The sequence below is a fragment of the Leucoraja erinacea genome, chromosome 15 (assembly GCF_028641065.1).
Source record: "Leucoraja erinacea ecotype New England chromosome 15, Leri_hhj_1, whole genome shotgun sequence".
In the NCBI taxonomy this organism is placed as follows: domain Eukaryota; kingdom Metazoa; phylum Chordata; class Chondrichthyes; order Rajiformes; family Rajidae; genus Leucoraja; species Leucoraja erinaceus.
The window spans coordinates 28,397,018-28,414,191 of record NC_073391.1 but is presented as its reverse complement, the minus strand read 5'-3'; the positions used below and the strand labels follow the sequence as shown (position 1 = coordinate 28,414,191).

General features: G+C 45.2%; 1 protein-coding gene across 1 annotated transcript in view; it reads right to left on the bottom strand.

Moving 5' to 3' along the window:
• Positions 1-11,770, bottom strand: part of xpnpep1 (X-prolyl aminopeptidase (aminopeptidase P) 1, soluble) — a 59,073-nt gene extending 47,303 nt beyond the window's left edge. Inside the window, exons 1-3 of the mRNA XM_055646976.1 lie at positions 11,694-11,770; positions 3,258-3,372; positions 38-153 (exon numbers count right to left, since the gene is read on the bottom strand). Of these exons, the coding sequence (XP_055502951.1) occupies positions 38-153; positions 3,258-3,288 (147 nt within the window). The 5' untranslated portion in view covers positions 3,289-3,372; positions 11,694-11,770. The remainder of the gene's footprint in view (positions 1-37; positions 154-3,257; positions 3,373-11,693) is intronic.
• Between the last annotated feature and the right edge of the window lie 5,404 nt (positions 11,771-17,174).

Below are 17,174 nucleotides of genomic sequence, written 5' to 3'. Positions count from 1 at the left end.
TGTGTATTTTCAATGATGAGGGGACTGGTCGGGGTACCTGATGGTTGTCTCCAGATGGCACAATCAGGGCTTGGATGGGTTCACTCAGGTGCTTCATCACCTGCCTCAGCTGCTTCAACAGCTCTGTTGTCACTTTTGGGGACATTATTCCTCCTGCAGCAATGAGATGATAAAAGGTAAAATTAGAAACCTCAATAACTCCTTCCTAATAACACAAACTTTCAGTGGTAATGAAAACAAACATGATGTTGTGGTAGCACATCTCCTACAGATTGGCTCAAATTTTTCAGAATCCATGATCAAGTCAAACCAGTGTTAACAAATCTCATTAATATGCTGTGATCACATATTTTAAAACTGTACAAATCAAAACATTTTTAAACGTGCTCTCTCTTCCATTTGAGATTTTTCTTTTCCAACAAGGCGAATAGGAATAAATATCACAAAATAAGAAGTTCCCATTTATTAGCAGAAGCAAGGAACTGCACATGAGGCCACAAAGTGCTGGAGTAACTTAGCGTTAGAACATGGATAGGTGACATTTCGGATCTGAAGAAGGGTCCTGACCCTAAAAGTCACACATCCAAGTTCTCTGGAGATTACTTATAAAAAAATAATGGATTATGAACAAGTTTTGTAAACACAAGAAAATCGGACACATGATAGATTTCAATGTTAAGACCTGAGAATGGCGATCATGTCTTGTTTAACCCAGCCAGATAGTTCCAAAGCTATGATGTCCAAAACCGCATCCAAACAGCTTTTCAGACGGTTACTTCTTCCAACGTGAAGTGGTGCCTTCTAGATATCAAATTTGGTTCTTAATGGCCTGTAATCATGTCTCTAATTTATGATGCCATGAGAAAATGCATTCTGGATTAATCGTTTTGAACACAAGACCCGTTACGAAGCAAGGAACTGTGACGAGCCTTCTCAAGGTCATTTTTCACAAGCTGTAATCTCCACCTGCAGCTTGACTCCCGACTTATTCCACACCTTCTGTGCAGAATACCCCCGATACAAGAAGCGTGCCTCAAGATTCAGGAAGAATTTAACAAAGACCTATGCAAACACCCGCACTCACACACGCTACCTGGGTTATCATAACGTCAAGATCTTTGAAGGATTCCAGATAACAGTTTCAGTCTGGAAGAAACCCTGTTATTAGACCTACTTAAAAAGACAACAGGTCATGAAAAAATAATGAAAAACAAGAAACTCAAGACGCATACCTTTACCTTTGACATCCATCGTTTGTAGGTACAGTGCAAGTGCCCAGCGATGTCAGAACTACAGTACCAGGAAGAACTGACCTTGCCCTTTACAATCCAATGCTGCTGTGCCTATTTGTTATCTGTCTTTTTTTTCCCCCTCAATGCAATATTAAATGTCATTTAAACCTGTAACATATTAAACCTTAACCATAATAAACTTGTTCAACAGTCATTATTGTGAAATGCTATTTTACTCTCAGGTTAACTGAGTAAGTGGTAGAGATTGAAGTGAATGATAATAATTATTATGGTCAGGCTAAGGACTTTGGACACTAATATAAAAAGTACCAAACCTGCAGTGTCAGATTTTTTTTAAATTAAAACATGAACAAAGTTATGCAAGGTCAGCACTAAAGGTTTCCTGAGCAGCACAATGGCGCAGAGGTAGTTTCTGCCTTGCAGCGCCAGAAACCCAGGTTCCATCCTGACGATGGGTGCTGTCTGTATGGAGTTTGTAAGTTCTCCTTGTGACCACGTGGGTTTTCTCCGGGTGTCCCGGTTTCCTCCCACAACCTAAAGATGCGCAAGTTTGTAGGTTAATTGGCTTCTGTAAATTATCCCAAGTGTGTTGGATAGAACTAGTATACGGGTGATCATTGGTCGGCTCCGAAGGACCTTTCTCCACGCTGTATCTCTAACTTAAACTACATTAAAACTTAAAAGACTTATGTAACTGTATTCATTTATCTTGTTTTTGCATGTATTTGTTGTATGTTATGACTGTTGGCAAACCAATTTCCCTCCTGGGATAAATAAAGTACTATTGTATCATATCCTATCATTTATTTGTCACATACGCCAGGTATGAATCCAATCAGTTAAATTCTTAACAAATCAGTTAAATTCTTCCTTGTTGCAGCTTTACAGGCACAACAAGAAATAAACATACAATGCTATCAGTCATTCTAAGTAAACTAGACTGCAATAGTGCAAAAGACAAATTAATTAGAGCGATCATAATAGTGCAAAGTCCACGGTGGCTCAGTGCTGAGGTAGCATTGTGATGTCAAAGTGACATCCCCACTTAAATAGACTTTCAGGTCACAATGGCCCATCTTGTCCATGCCGACCAAGTTGCCCCATCTACACTAGTCCCACGTTTGGCCCATATCCCGCTAAACCTTTCCTATCCATGTAGCTGTCTATAGATAGACATAAAATGGCTGGAGTAAATAAGCAGGTCTGGCAGCATCTCTGGAGAAAAGGAATAGGCGACGTTTCAGGTTGAAACCCTTCTTCAGAACAGCTGAGTTACACCCGCATTTTCTATCTATCTTCAGTGAAAACCAGCATCTGCTTTCCCATCCCAAACGTACCTGTCATTTAAATATTGTTACAGTACCTGCCTATGGCAGCTTGTTTTGGCCAAATCAACCCATTGATTGTAATTCTATCTGCCCTTCTATACAGTGTATTCCCCCAGCAGTAAAACACCATCATTGTGGTTTATACCATCGTCAAATGGTGGTTTATACCATAGTGGTATATACAAATTGTAGTTTATACCATAGTGGTATATACAAATGGTGGTTTATACCATCTTAATCGGTTGCACCTGTCAAATCAAAGACACCACAACCTAAACGAGCATAGGTGGCAAGCATTAAATGAAGCCACAGTCCCCATTAGTTTTTCAAGGTCATGCATTTTCCGTCTTTGACACTGGATTAAAAATCCCAGAATGCCCATCTTAATAAGGCACGCATCTTATTTTGTGTGCAATGAGTACAGTATTTCAACACTTCACCATTTTTTCAAGGATAGTTATTATCAGGCATGAAATGCTGGCCTTGCCTACATCTCCACTTCATGCTAACTCTAATGAATCTACATTTAGCCTTCGATTATCTAATGGAGGACTGAGGTTCGAAGGATAAATCGAAAACACTGTAATGCAAACAATCACGTAAAACTTTAAAAAGACGGCAAAACTGTTGCATAATACAGTTTCAAGTTTCATAAAATATCCATCGATGAACTTACCGTTTTTTCTTATATTTTCCACAGCATTCATAGAAACAGCTTGTCGTTCAAGAATGAGTTATCTTGTTAAAGATAGACACAGTGCTGGAAATACTCAGCAGGGCAGTCAGCATCTCTGGAGAAAATGGATCGGTAATGTTTCAGGTCAAGATCCTTCTTCAGTCTGACTAAACACTGCATTCACAATCAGTTTTTAGTGGGTTTTTAAGCAATTGAGAGTCAACAATAGTTAGATTTTAATTAAAAGTTTCACTTTTGGTTTGTATGGATGGGTGTGGTATTTTCGACAAAGCTCTGTATTCTCAACCTGGTTTCGTGTTTTTATTATTCACTTTCAAGACCAGGTCAACACTCACAAGACAATTGTTGCCCATCCCTAATTGCCCTTCAGAAAGCAATAGAGCAAGCTTTCTGGTGTAGGTGCTCCCAAATCCTATTGGGCACAAAGTGCCAGGACATAAACACAGTTGGCATGTAATGTTTCACATTCAAATATAACCCTGATGCATCATTTTCAAAGGAAGTGTTTGAATAATAAATTACAATATAGGGCCAAACACAGGCGCCGCAAAACACAGCAGCATCGGCAGCTGATAGATAGAAAGACGCTCACCATCAGGCTACTCAATCCAGATTAAGTCTGAGACGTTATCCCTGCGATTTTTGTTCCTGCCCCACTCGAGCTCCATCTGACCATCTCTCAAATCTCTATCGCTAATCCATTTCTAATGAGTCTCCTCTCTCTTCTGGCCTATTTTGTCCCTCATTCCATGTTCGGCGACACTGTACCTCTTCACCCGATGTACCCCTCCAACAGTCTGTACTAGGGTCCCTCCTCCGTGGGTTTTGAACCCAAGAGCCCATTACGTTCCAAGCCCAGTAATTTATAGACACAAGAGGCTGCAGATGCTGGAACCATGAGCAACACACAAGGGGTGGCACAGTGGTGTGGCGCAGCGCTAGAGTTGTTGCCTTACCCGGGTTCAATCGTGACTACGGGTGTTGCCCGTATGGAGTTTGTACATTCACCCTGTGACTGCGTGGGCTTTCTCCAGGTGCTCCGGTTTCTTACCACGTTCCAAAGACACAAGGGTTTGTGGATTAATTGTGTAAATTCTGTAAATTGTCCATAGTGTGTAGGATAGAACAAGTGTACGGCGTGGACTCGGTGCGCCAAAGGACCTGCTTCCACACTGTACCTCTAAAACTAAAAAAAGTGCTGGTAGGTGCTCAGCGGGTCAGGCAGCATCTGGAAGGAAGGAATGCACAGGCGACGTTTTGGGTTGGAAGCCAAGTCTGGAAAAAGGGACCCTAGTCCGAAAAAAAGGTACTCTAGTGCGAAAGAGTCCCATCCCAGAACAACATCTGTCCATTCCTCACCTCCACTGCTCTGTCTGATTGATGAGGCTCCTCCCTCTAGCGCTACTGAAAGGTCTCCCTCTTTCCAGAAATGTCGCTTCCCTTCTGGTGCACACGTATTTCCACAAGATCTCGCATAGCGGGTCTCACTCCCCAAAAAGTACAGAGATTGTGTTCTCTGCACCCTCACCTTTCGCCTCATCAACTTTTGCGTCCAGCACATCATCCCTCACGTGCTCCAATGGTTTTCCAACAACATTCTCATCTTCAGCCCCACCACCATTTTCTGTTTTTTTCACAAGGACTACTGCCGCCAAGACTCCCTGCATAGATAGCACTTTCCCATGGTATTTGCCTCTGTAATTGCAGGAGTTGCAACACCTGATTGCACATAGCCATGCAGAGATTTACGTTGACCTTCCACTTTCATTAAACAGTTCCCTCTGCCTGTATGGTTCAAAGGTACTTTATTGTCACATGTACCAAGGTAGTAAAATTATTTTTTTGCATATGGTTCAGGAAAAGTTTAAAGGGCCTGTCCCACTTGCATGCGATTGTGTGTGTTTGCCGCGACCAACCAGAAGCGGAGGTCGCGCGAAGTTCGCGCCAAGTCCGCGCGTGACGTCATTTACGCATATTGAAGAGATGGAGACTGCATTGCTGCAACAGCAACAGACTTCTGTTAGCAGCACCCCTCATGCTTACAAATCAGCTGGGCAGAAGGCGGGCCGACTAAATTTGGGCGTTGCATGGCGTTGGGCGGTGACGTCTTCATGCAACGCCACGCGCTAGGCGTACGCCTTCAAGTCGCTGCGTACGACCGCAATGCGCCTGCGTGCGTACATGGAAACATAGAAAATAGGTGCAGGATTAGGCCATTCGGCCCTTCGAGCCTGCATTCAATATGATCATGGCTGATCATCCAACTCAGTATCCTGTTGCTGACTTCTCTCCATACCCCCTGATCCCTTTAGCCACAAGGGCCACATCTAACTCCCTCTTAAATATAGCCAATGAACTGGCCTCAACTACCTTCTGCGGGAGAGAATTCCAGAGATTCACCACTCTCTGTGTGAAAAATGTTTTCCTCATCTCGGTCCTAAAGGATTTCCCCCTTATCCTTAAATAATAATAATAATAATAATAATAATAACAACTTTATTTATAAAGCGCTTTTAGACAACATCAGTTACCACAAAGTGCTGTACATGGGAAGTCAACAAAAAGTTATTACAAACTACTAAAACCATTAAGACGACAGGACTATAAAAACAGTAAAAATTAAAAGACATTTAAAAGCACTAAAACAGGAACAATGTCTCAGCCAGTGTCGAAAGCCAGTGAATAAAAGTGAGTTTTTAGGGAGGATTTAAAGATGGACAGTGAAGGGGCCTGTCTGATCTGCAGCGGCAAGGTGTTCCAGAGTGCCGGGGCAGCAACAGAAAAGGCTCTATCCCCTCTGAGCTTCTGCTTAGACCTTGGTACCTCAAGGAGCAGCTGATCCGCTGACCTGAGGCACCGGGTAGGAGCATATAGGTGGAGCAGCTCAGAGAGGTAAGGCGGGGCGAGGCCATTCAATGATTTAAAAACAAATAAAATAATTTTAAAATGAACTCGAAAGTGCACTGGGAGCCAGTGAAGGGAGGCCAAAATTGGCATAATGTGCTCCCTCTTTCGAGTTCCGGTTAAAAGGCGAGCGGCAGCATTTTGGACCAACTGGAGACGAGCCAACGAAGCTCGTCTCCACTTAAACTATCGCTTAAACTATGACCCCTTGTTCTGGACGTCCCCAACATCGGGAACAATCATCCTGCATCTAGCCTGTCCAACCCCTTAAGAATTTTGTAAGTTTGTAAGATCCCCCCTCAATCTTCTAAATTCTAGCGAGTACAAACCGAGTCTATCCAGTCTTTCTTCATATGAAAGTCCTGACATCCCAGGAATCAGTCTGGTGAATCTTCTCTGTATTCCCTCTATGGCAAGAATGTCTTTCCTCAGATTAGGAGACCAAAACTGTACACAATACTCCAGGTGTGGTCTCACCAAGACCCTGTACAACTGCAGTAGAACCTCCCTGCTCCTATACTCAAATCCTTTTGCTATGAATGCTAACATACCATTCGCCTTCTTCACTGCCTGCTGCACCTGCATGCCTACTTTTAATGACTGGTGTACCATGACACCCAGGTCTCGTTGCATCTCCCCCTTTCCTAATCGGCCACCATTCAGATAATAATCTACTTTCCTGTTTTTGCCTGTTGTACGCGGGCCGACAGGCGTGCGAAGATGGAATTTCGGAGCCCCGCGCGATGTCGGGACCAGCCCCGCATAACTCCATACCCCTCCGCGCTTCTAAGTGGGACCAGTCCCGTGCGGCCATACGGTGCCCGTACGCCTCAATCGACCACGAGGTTGCGTAATATGCGAGCCAAGGTCGCGTAAGTGGGACAGGCCCTTTACTATACATGAGCACGATCTTAGATACCGATCATACAATACCGATTCAGCCGAATGCATTTTCCCTTGTTTTACCTTTCCTATTCCCCCCGCCCCGTTCCATCTGCTCATTGTTGCTCCCTTACCTGTATCCATCCATCACCTACCAAACCTCTGTCTCAATATTCCCCCTTGCCCCCACCGGGCTCCATCTTCCCAGCATTGCTTTCCCTGCCTCTCATCGAGTTTGTCAAATTAACGGCCACCCCTGTCTCTGTGCTCCCACTTCTAAATACTGGCACTTTTCCCTCTATGTTCTCGTTGCTGATGCAGAATCTGTACCCAAAGCGTCAGCTTTCCCTTTGCATCTGCAGATGCTGTTTGACCTGCTGAATTCCTCCAGTAGTATATCTTTTACTTCTGATTCCAGCATCTGCAGACATTTGTGCCTCCATTCTGAAGCCTGTTTAGGTTCTCCTCAGGATTTTATACCTGAAATAAGGAATTTTACGAAATAAAATCTTCTTCCACCTCTGCCCCCAATCTCCCAATCAAACCCCACGACATGCTTAATGAACAAACAGCAATTTAGTCAATTATCATTGCAATTTTGATTAGAAATTTCACTTTCCCTTTGAAGGGATGGGTGTGGCATTTTAGACTTCACAATCTGCTTTCTTATTTTTTTTTAATTCACAAGACAATTGTTGCCCATCCCCAATTGCCCTTTGGAAAGCGATAGTGCCAGTCTTCTGGTGAAGGTGCTCCCAAATCCTATTGGGCAAGATGTGCCAGGACATAAGACACAGTTGACGTGTAATATTTGACATTCAAAAATAACCCTGACATCACTTTCAAAGGAAGTACTTGAAAAATAAATGTCAAATGTGGCAAAATAAAGGCGCCTCTAAACACAGAATAGGTTAGAGATAAAAAGATGCTCACTATCAGACTATTTAATCCAGATTAAGTCTGAGGCGCCATCCCTGCAAGTTTTGTTCCTGCCCCACTCGAGCTCCATCTCTCAAACCTCTATCGCTCACCGATTTCTAATGAGTCTCCTTCACTCTCTCCTGACCTATTTTGTCCCTCATTCCATGCTTGGCGTCACTGTGCCCCTTCAACCAACGCACCCCTCCCCCATCAGTCTGTGGATGGATGCCATCATGGTGGGATTTGAACTCACAAGACCATTACAAATGGCTGCGGATGTTGGAATCATGAGCAAAACACAAAGTGGTGGAGCGACTCAGCGGGTTGGGCAGCATCTGTTTACCCTCTTACCATCCGGGAGGCGCTACAGGTCTCTCCGTTGCCGAACCAGCAGGTCGAGGAACAGCTTCTTTCCGGCGGCTGTCACTCTACTAAACAACGTACCTCGATGACTGCCAATCACCCCCCCCCCCCCCGGACACTTATTATTTTTTTTATTCAAATCGTTTGCTATGTCGCTCTTCAAGGGAGATGCTAAATGCATTTCGTTGTCTCTGTACTGTACACTGACAATGACAATTAAAATTGAATCTGAATCTGAATCTGTGGAGGGAATGGACAGGCAACGTTTCAGATCGGGACATAAGTCTGAAAAAAGCAGAGACCTGAATCCAATCTATTCTCTTCCTCCAATGCTCTGTTCTCAACATGAGAATTCGCCCTCTAGCACTATTGAAATGCCTTCCTTCTACCAGAAATGTAGCTTTACTTCTGCCACAGCTGCTGCAAACGTCACACACATTTAGTGCATGACTGTTCTCACCCCCCCCTCTCCCCAGAAAGAGTAGAGCTCCCTTCACCCTCACCTTTCGCCTCACCAGCTTTTGCGTCCAGCGTATAATCACCCCTCACGATTTCCACCAGCTCCAACGCGATCCTAACACCATTCTCATCTTCCCCCCCCCCATGGTACGAAGGACATGACAATAGTCCTTTTTGTCATGTCCTTCGTACATGGATCGAGGGAAAGTGAAATTCCTTTTTCGCATATAGTTCAGGTAAGGTATTATGATACATAAGCACAATTTTAGACCGCCGTCACATGCTAACAAACAAACAGCAATTGAGAGTCAACAATAGTTTGAAGGTTTTGATTAACAATTTCATTTTTGTTTTGTATGGATGGGTGCAGTATTTTAGACTGAGCACTGTATTCACATTCTACTTTTGTTGTTTGAGCAATTGAGTCAACTATTGTATGATTTCAATTAAAAGTTTCACTTTTGCTTTGTAAGGTCAGTTGTAATATTTTAGACTAAGCACTCGAGTTTCCCTCTCCCGAGACACTCAGTCTCCAGATATGCTGCCTGTCCCGTCGAGTTACTCCAGCATCTTGTGTCTATCTTCTGTGTAAACCAGCATCTACAGTTCCATCCCGCGCACAGTGTATTCAGAATCTTCTTTCTTGTTTTTTTAGCAATTGAGAGTCAACTACAATTGGAAGATTTTAATTAAAAGTTTCACTTTTGCTTTTCATGGGGCAATATTTTAAACTAAACATTGTATTCACAATTTGCTTTGGTGTTCAAGCAGATCTTGCCCAAATCCTTTTGCCAGGACACAAACACAGCTGACGTGTAATATTGGACACAAAATGCTGAAGTAACTCAGTGGGGTGGGCAGCATCTCTGGCGAGAAGGAATGAGCGACCTTTTCAGGTAGTAAACTTCAAGAGTTCAGAGTCTTTCCTTTGAACATCACAGAGGACACTATCAAGGTGTTCTATTTTAGGCCAACATAAACATTACAATTCGTCAGTATAAAAATTCTCATCTTATCACTGATGCTCACAATTTCACACTTCTTCAGAACTTCTCAAGTTATTGCCTTACTTTTTATCTCCAGGTTGCCAACTCTGTTGCATTGACAGGTGTTCTTATTCTGCCCATTTTGACATTTACTTTGCAAACACTGTTTTGAAAGTGTTGAGTCAGGCTTACATTTGTATGTCAAATTTTAAACCGCCATTTGCGGTTCCTTCCTACACATACAATATCTGACATTCAGATCCTGACTCAACACTTTCAAAGAAATGTTTGACAAATAAATGTCAAAATGGGGTAGAATAAGGATACCTCAGAATAAAGCAACCAGGAGATTAAAAAGTACAGTCAAACTACTCAATCCTGATTAAGCCCCAGATGCCATTCCTGCTTGTTGTGTCTCCATCCCCTCTCGAGTTCCGACCACCTCTCAATAAGCAAGTTCGGTATACTGAAAAACGCAAGTAATCATGGGATTTGTCAAAGGTCACGGGCAATAAACACCCCAGGCCGCCGGATGCACACATACCCACACCCCATCCGCAGCCAGGATCGAACCCGTCCTCCGGCGCTGCAAGCACCCCCAAACCGCCGCTGGACAGTCCCTCTCCTCCCCGAGAGCCCCATCCCCGTACGGGGGCAATCCCGGACCGAAGGGACACCGGCTCGCCGAAGCAGCAGCTCAGGCCCACAGCCAGCGCAGAGAAGAAGCACCAACTCCAGCTCAACTCTGCCTTTCCTGCCGACAGCCCTGAACTGACAAGACACCGGCTCGGAGTAGTGGAGCTAGCACTTCTTCTCCACACTACCAGTCTACCCAGCTGGACAGGCAGAGCCAAATCTGAGTCAGCGCCTCCCTTCCGCGCCAGCTGCAAGCCCGGGCCCCCACAGCAACGGGCCGGAGCACCGCCAGTCCAGGGCCGCCGGTCAACCCGGGGGGACAGGCAGAGCCGAGCCAGAGCCTTCCCTCCGCGCCGGCTGAAAGCCCGGGCCGCCAACGCAACGGGCCAGCGCCCTGCCAGCCCTGAGCCACCCCGGACATTCCCGGTCACCCCCAGACAGGGATGGGACACCCGGGAGGGGAAGGGGATGGCTCAGCAGCAACTCGACAGCGCCTGCAGCACCGGAGACTCGGGCCCGATCATGACCACGGACGAAACTCAGGTCTGCACCCTTGTAGTAGCACAGCCGCCGAGAAAGTTTATTGCGTGTGACCCATGACCTGGGCATGCGCAGTTGGAATACCGAACTCGCTTATAAGCGATAATGTGTTTTCTATCGCTCACCTATTTCTCATTGGTCTCCTTCCTGCTCTTCTAATCTTTTTTGTTTGGAATCATGGTGCCCTGTGCTTCCTCTCTTTCATCACTCTCCTTATCGTCCTACCCCTTCCTCCTCTCCTTGACGCCCCTTCCCTCCTTCCTCCCCTCCCAACCGACGCACCCGTCCTCCATCAGTCTGTGGACGAGTCCCGCCACGGTGGGATTTGAGCTCCTGAGTCCATTACATTACAAGCCCAGTCATTTGACACAAGAGGCTACAGACGCCGGAATCTTGAGCTAAACACAAAGAGCTGGAGACTCAGAAAGGCAGGCAGCATCTGTGGTGGGAATGGAGAGGCGACGTTTCGGGTCAGGATCCTCTGCAGACTCGGGTCCCGAAACGTCGCCTGGCCATTTACTCCCATCCCCCCCAGGGCCGCCCGCCCGCCCGAATTACCATTCACATTCCCTCCACAAACGCTGCCTGACCCGCTGAGTCCCTGCAGCACTTTGTGATCTGATCAATGATCCCACCACCTGCAGCCTCTGGTTGGTAACTCCCTGTGACACTCGCCGCGGCCCTGCCTCTCACGCAGCCGCGCCTCCCTCCCTCCCTCACTCACTCTGCTGATGCCGATGGCCGGCTGCGGCCGCGAGCGTCTCACCGGCTGGGCGCCGCCATTTGCAAACACGCGTCACAGCTGCAGGCCGGTGCGGCGCGTGCGCACTGCGTCGAGGCCAGGGGCCGCGCTATTGCGCGTGCGCAATGGGGGTGGGTTGTTCGAAGCAAGGCCTTTGATTGTCACGTGTACCAAGTAAGGTAGAGTGTTATTCAAATTGGTTGTTGACCAGTTTGGTGTTAGTTCTCAAACATTCTGCTTTTCTAATATCAAATAAGATTACAGAAAATATTTGCTAAGGCTAAGGCCCCTTCAGAGTTTGGTTTACTTTAGTTTAGTTTAGTAAGTAATTTTTATTTCTATAGCACTTTTAAATCAAATCATGTTGAAGCCAAAGTGCTTTACAGAGAAAAAAATTAGATTACCATACATCCATATAAAATAAAAAAGAAGGAAAAAAAAGACACAATACACTATAGGATTCAACACCAACATCCCCCCCAACAGCAGAATCAACACTTTCCACTGTGAGGGGAAGGCACCTAAAAGTCCAGTCCTCCTCCTCCTCCTAGTCCACCCGAGGTTGGGGCCTACTTGAGGCCTCCGCAGGCCCGTCGCTGTAACGGCGGCCCGATGTTATAGGCCCACCTGCCGGGAAGATGGAACACCGGCCTCGGGTGAACTCCTCAGCGGCTTGGAATGTCTGGAGCGGACGCTTCCTCCCCGGAGACCGCGGCACCCGAAGTCCTCAGGCCGCGCTGGTCGGAGCTCCGACTGTGACGATCTCGGATCCCAGGCTCCGCGGTGTTTTAAATTCAGTCCCACCCAAGGCTGGACGCCCGCAGCCACAACTCCTCGGATGTTGGAGTCGGCGGCCACAGCACTCCGGAACTTACCGCACGGCGACTCGGTAAGGCATCGCCCGCTCCATGATGGTGTCCCAGCGCTGTGCCGCCGCCGAAACTGGGGTTCTGGCCGGTCCCGACTGGAAACGCCGCTCCAGTCCCGACGGTACGCCGCATGGAGAGGCCAGAGATGCGATTCTGAGGAAAAACGCAGAAATAAAGTTTCCCCTTCCCCTCCCCCAACCCACCACATAAAAGAAAACCTACAACAAACATTTTGATCTAACAGGACTAAAAATAAAAATAAATAAGGGTGAAAGGACGGACTTAGTATCACGTGTACCGAGATACAGTGAAAATATTTTTGCTGCGTGCTATCCAGCCAGCGGAAAGACTATTCATGATTACAATTGAGCCGTCCACAGTGTACAGATACAGGATAAAGGGAATAACATTTCATGCAAGATAACAAAGTCCGATTGAAGATAGTCCGAAGTCCGATTGAAGATAGTCCAAGGGTCTTCAATGAGGTAGAAGGGAGGTCACGACAGGAAACATTCCCTTCCAACCAACTCACCCATGCTGTCCAAGTTGCCTCTCTGAACTGACCATTTGGCCCAAATCCCACTAAACCTTTCCTATCCATGTATCTGTCCAAATGTTTTGAATATTGTTATAGCACATGCCTCTTCCACTTCTTCCGGTAGCTTGTTCCATTTGGCCAGCTCAGTATTGCATTTATTTTTCTAATGTTTTTAAATATCTTTTACAATATATTAAAGGACACAAAGTGCTGCAATAACTCAGCAGGTCAGGAAACATCGCTGGAGAACATGGATGGGTGACATTTTGGGTCGGGGCCCTTCCACAGACTCACAAAGAAGGATCCCGACCCGAAACATCACTTTTCCATTTTCTCCCGAGATGCTGCCTGACCTGCTGATTTACTCCAGCACTTTGTGACCTTTTGCATATTGAAGAGCTTCTGCAATTTTTCATTTCTGTACAATATATTATTATGTGACTACCAATTGTTTGTTGATATCATTATGTGGGATTTTGGTTAGTCAGTCTCACCCCACATTAATTTTGGTTGTTACTGGCATTTGTTGTCTTGTGGACCAGGTGCTGGTTGAGACACAAAATGCTGGAGTAACTCAGCGGGTAGACAGCATCTCTGGAGAAAATGGTTAGGTGACATTTCGGGTCAGGACCCACTGAGTTACTCCTGCATTTTGTGTCTATCGTTAGAAAGAAATAGAACTTTGGTAGTAAGCATTAAAGAAGAAAATGGACTCTAAGTCACTTACTATCATCAGAAGGATATCTATCTTTAAACACTTTGGAGCTTTATGCCTTGCACACATTTTTCTAAACTTCAGTCTTCCTATCTTGTTTTTGCCAAGTTGCTGTTCCTGATGCTGTAAATTTTTATTGGGTCTCTATAAACCCTCAAGCAAGAAATTGCATTTCCTGAACATTTTACTGTTTGCCTCAAGAGGGCAGGATTTGCTTTGAAATCAACAGCCAAGGAAATGTACTGTCTTTTTTTAAGCACAAATTAATCCAATTTAGTGTTACCCAGACGAGCTGCTGCCCTGTGAAAGCACGACAATCACAAAATCAGACAACACTTTTGCATTAGTATGCCTGACCTGTTTCCCAGGTTTGGACATACGCATAAGGATGAGGAAACAGCAAAGGGGGAAGTTGGAGACTGGAAAAGCGGTTGTCACTTTATTGAAATGCATCACAGCATGGTTTGGGAACAGCTCCATCCAAGACCGCAGGAAATTACAGAGAATTGCGGATGCGGCCCACACGATCACACAAACCAACCACACTTCCAATAACTCCTTTTACATCTCACACTGCCTCAGCAAGGCCATCGGCATAATTAAGGACGAGTCACACCCTGGCCATTCTCCCTTCTCCCCTCTTACATCGGGCAAAAGGTATAGAAGTGTGAAAGCGCACACCTCAAGTTTCAGGGACGGTTTCTTCCCAGCTGTTACCAGGCAACTGAACCATCCTATCAACGACTAGATCCTGAGTTACCATCTATATCGGAGACCCTCCAAGTATCTTTTATTGACTTTACTGGACTTTATCTTGCACTAAACGTCATTCCCTTTATCATGTACCTGTACAATGTGGATGTCTCGATTGGAATCACGTATTGTCTTTCCGCTGTTGAACAAAAGCTTTTCACTGTACCTCGGTACACATGACAATACACTAAAGGAAATTAAACATTGGGAGGTGGAAATGATGGAAGAAATGCTCAACAGAACGGGTCCAAAACATTTAGGTGGGGGTGGAGGGGTGCAAAGATAAGGCCTCTGTGGAGACGATTCTGAAGAAGATTCCTGACCTGAAACGTCACCTATCCGTGTTCTCTAGTGATGCTGCCTGACCTGTTGAGTTTCTCCAGCACTTTGTGTCCTTTGCATAAGGATGTGACTAGATACCCCCCATATGTTTCTGCTTATAAACAAGAGCAGAGAGCTCCACACCAGAACTGTCAACGTCCAGTAGTACATTGTCTGAAGAAGGGTCCTAACCCAAAAACATCACCCATGCTTTTTCTCCAGAGATGCTGCCTGACTCGCTGAGTTACTTCAGTACTTTGTGTCCATCGTTAGTACATTGTGCTAGTTTGTTTCATTTTCTGGAAATCTATTTTCAGATGTTATTGGCCACAGGATAGCAGGAAAACGAAAATAAACCAGACCAGGAGATCACAACAGTACTGTATTTAAAAGCCCACACTGTCTCCAGTTCATAAGACTAAAACGGCAGTCAATACTGTGGATGTGTCCTCTCCAAGTCTAGATAAATGCAGTAGGAAATTTTGGTCTCCCTTCAAGCCAAGGCTTCCCGACGGGCCGCGGCTGTGGGCATAGTCTTAACTACTCTTGCAATAAAGACATTTGCCTTCCTGGCCATTTGTGCACGTACTTTAGTTTAGTTTTTTGTTTTAGAGACGCCGTGGAAACAGGCCCTTCAGCCCACCAAGTCCACGCCGACCAACAATCACCAGTACGCTTGTTCTATCCTACACTTTAGGGCCAATTTATAGAAGCCAATTAACCTACAAATCTACTTGTAGAAACAAGGAACTGCATATGTTGGTTTATACAAAAGGACACTTTTTTTTAACACAAACGGTGGTGGGTATATGGAATGAGCTGCCTGAGAAGGTAGTTGAGGCAGGTACTAGAGCAAAATTTAAGAAGCATTTAGGCAGGTATAATATAACCATATAACCATATAACAATTACAGCACGGAAACAGGCCATCTCGACCCTTCTAGTCCGTGCCGAACACATAATCTCCCCTAGTCCCATATACCTGCGCTCAGACCATAACCCTCCATTCCCTTCCCATCCATATAACTATCCAATTTATTTTAAAATGATAAAAACGAACCTGCATCAACCACCTTCACTGAAAGCTCATTCCACACAGCCACCACTCTCTGAATAAAGAAGTTCCCCCTCATGTTGCCCCTAAACTTCTGTCCCTTAATTCTCATGTCATGTCCCCTTGTTTGAATCTTCCCTACTCTCAGTGGGAAAAGCTTTTACACGTCAACTCTGTCTATCCCTCTCATCATTTTAAAAACCTCTATCAAGTCCCCCCTTAACCTTCTGCGCTCCAAAGAATAAAGCCCTAACTTGTTCAACCTTTCTCTGTAACGTAGTTGCTGAAACCCAGGCAACATTCTAGTAAATCTCCTCTGTACTCTCTCTATTTTGTTGACATCCTTCCTATAATTAGGCGACCAAAATTGTACACCATACTCCAGAATTGGCCTCACCAATGCCTTGTACAATTTTAACATTATATCCCAACTTCTATACTCAATGCTCTGATTTATAAAGGCCAGCACACCAAAAGCTTTCTTTACAACCCTATCTACATGAGATTCCACTTTCAGGGAACTGTGCACAGTTATTCCCAGATCCCTCTGTTCAACTACATTCTTCAATTCCCTACCATTTACCATGTACGTCCTATTTTGATTTGTCCTGCCAAGATGTAGCACCTCACACTTATCAGCATTAAACTCCATCTGCCATCTTTCAGCCCACTCTTCCAACTGGCATAAATCTCTCTGTAGACTTTGAAACTCTACTTCATTACCCGCAACCCCACCTATCTTAGTATCATCTGCATACTTACTAATCCAATTTACCACACCATCATCCAGATCATTGATGTACATGACAAACAACAGTGGACCCAACACAGATCCCTGTGGCACCCCACTCGTCACTGGCCTCCAACCTGACAAACAACCATCCACCATTACTCTCTGGCATCTCCCATTCAGCCACTGTTGAATCCATCTTGCTACTCCACCATTAATACCCAACCATTGAACCTTCTTAACCAACCTTCCATGAGGAACCTTGTCAAAGGCCTTACTGAAGTCCATATACACAACATCCACTGCGTTACCCTCATCAATTTCCCATGTAACATCTTCAAAAAATTCAAGAAGATTAGTTAAACAAGACCTTCCAGGCACAAATCCATGTTGACTGTTCCTAATCATGGATTGAGGTACATGGATTTAAAAGTTTTAAAGGAATTTGGGCCAAATGCAGGCAGGTGGGACTAGTGTAGATGG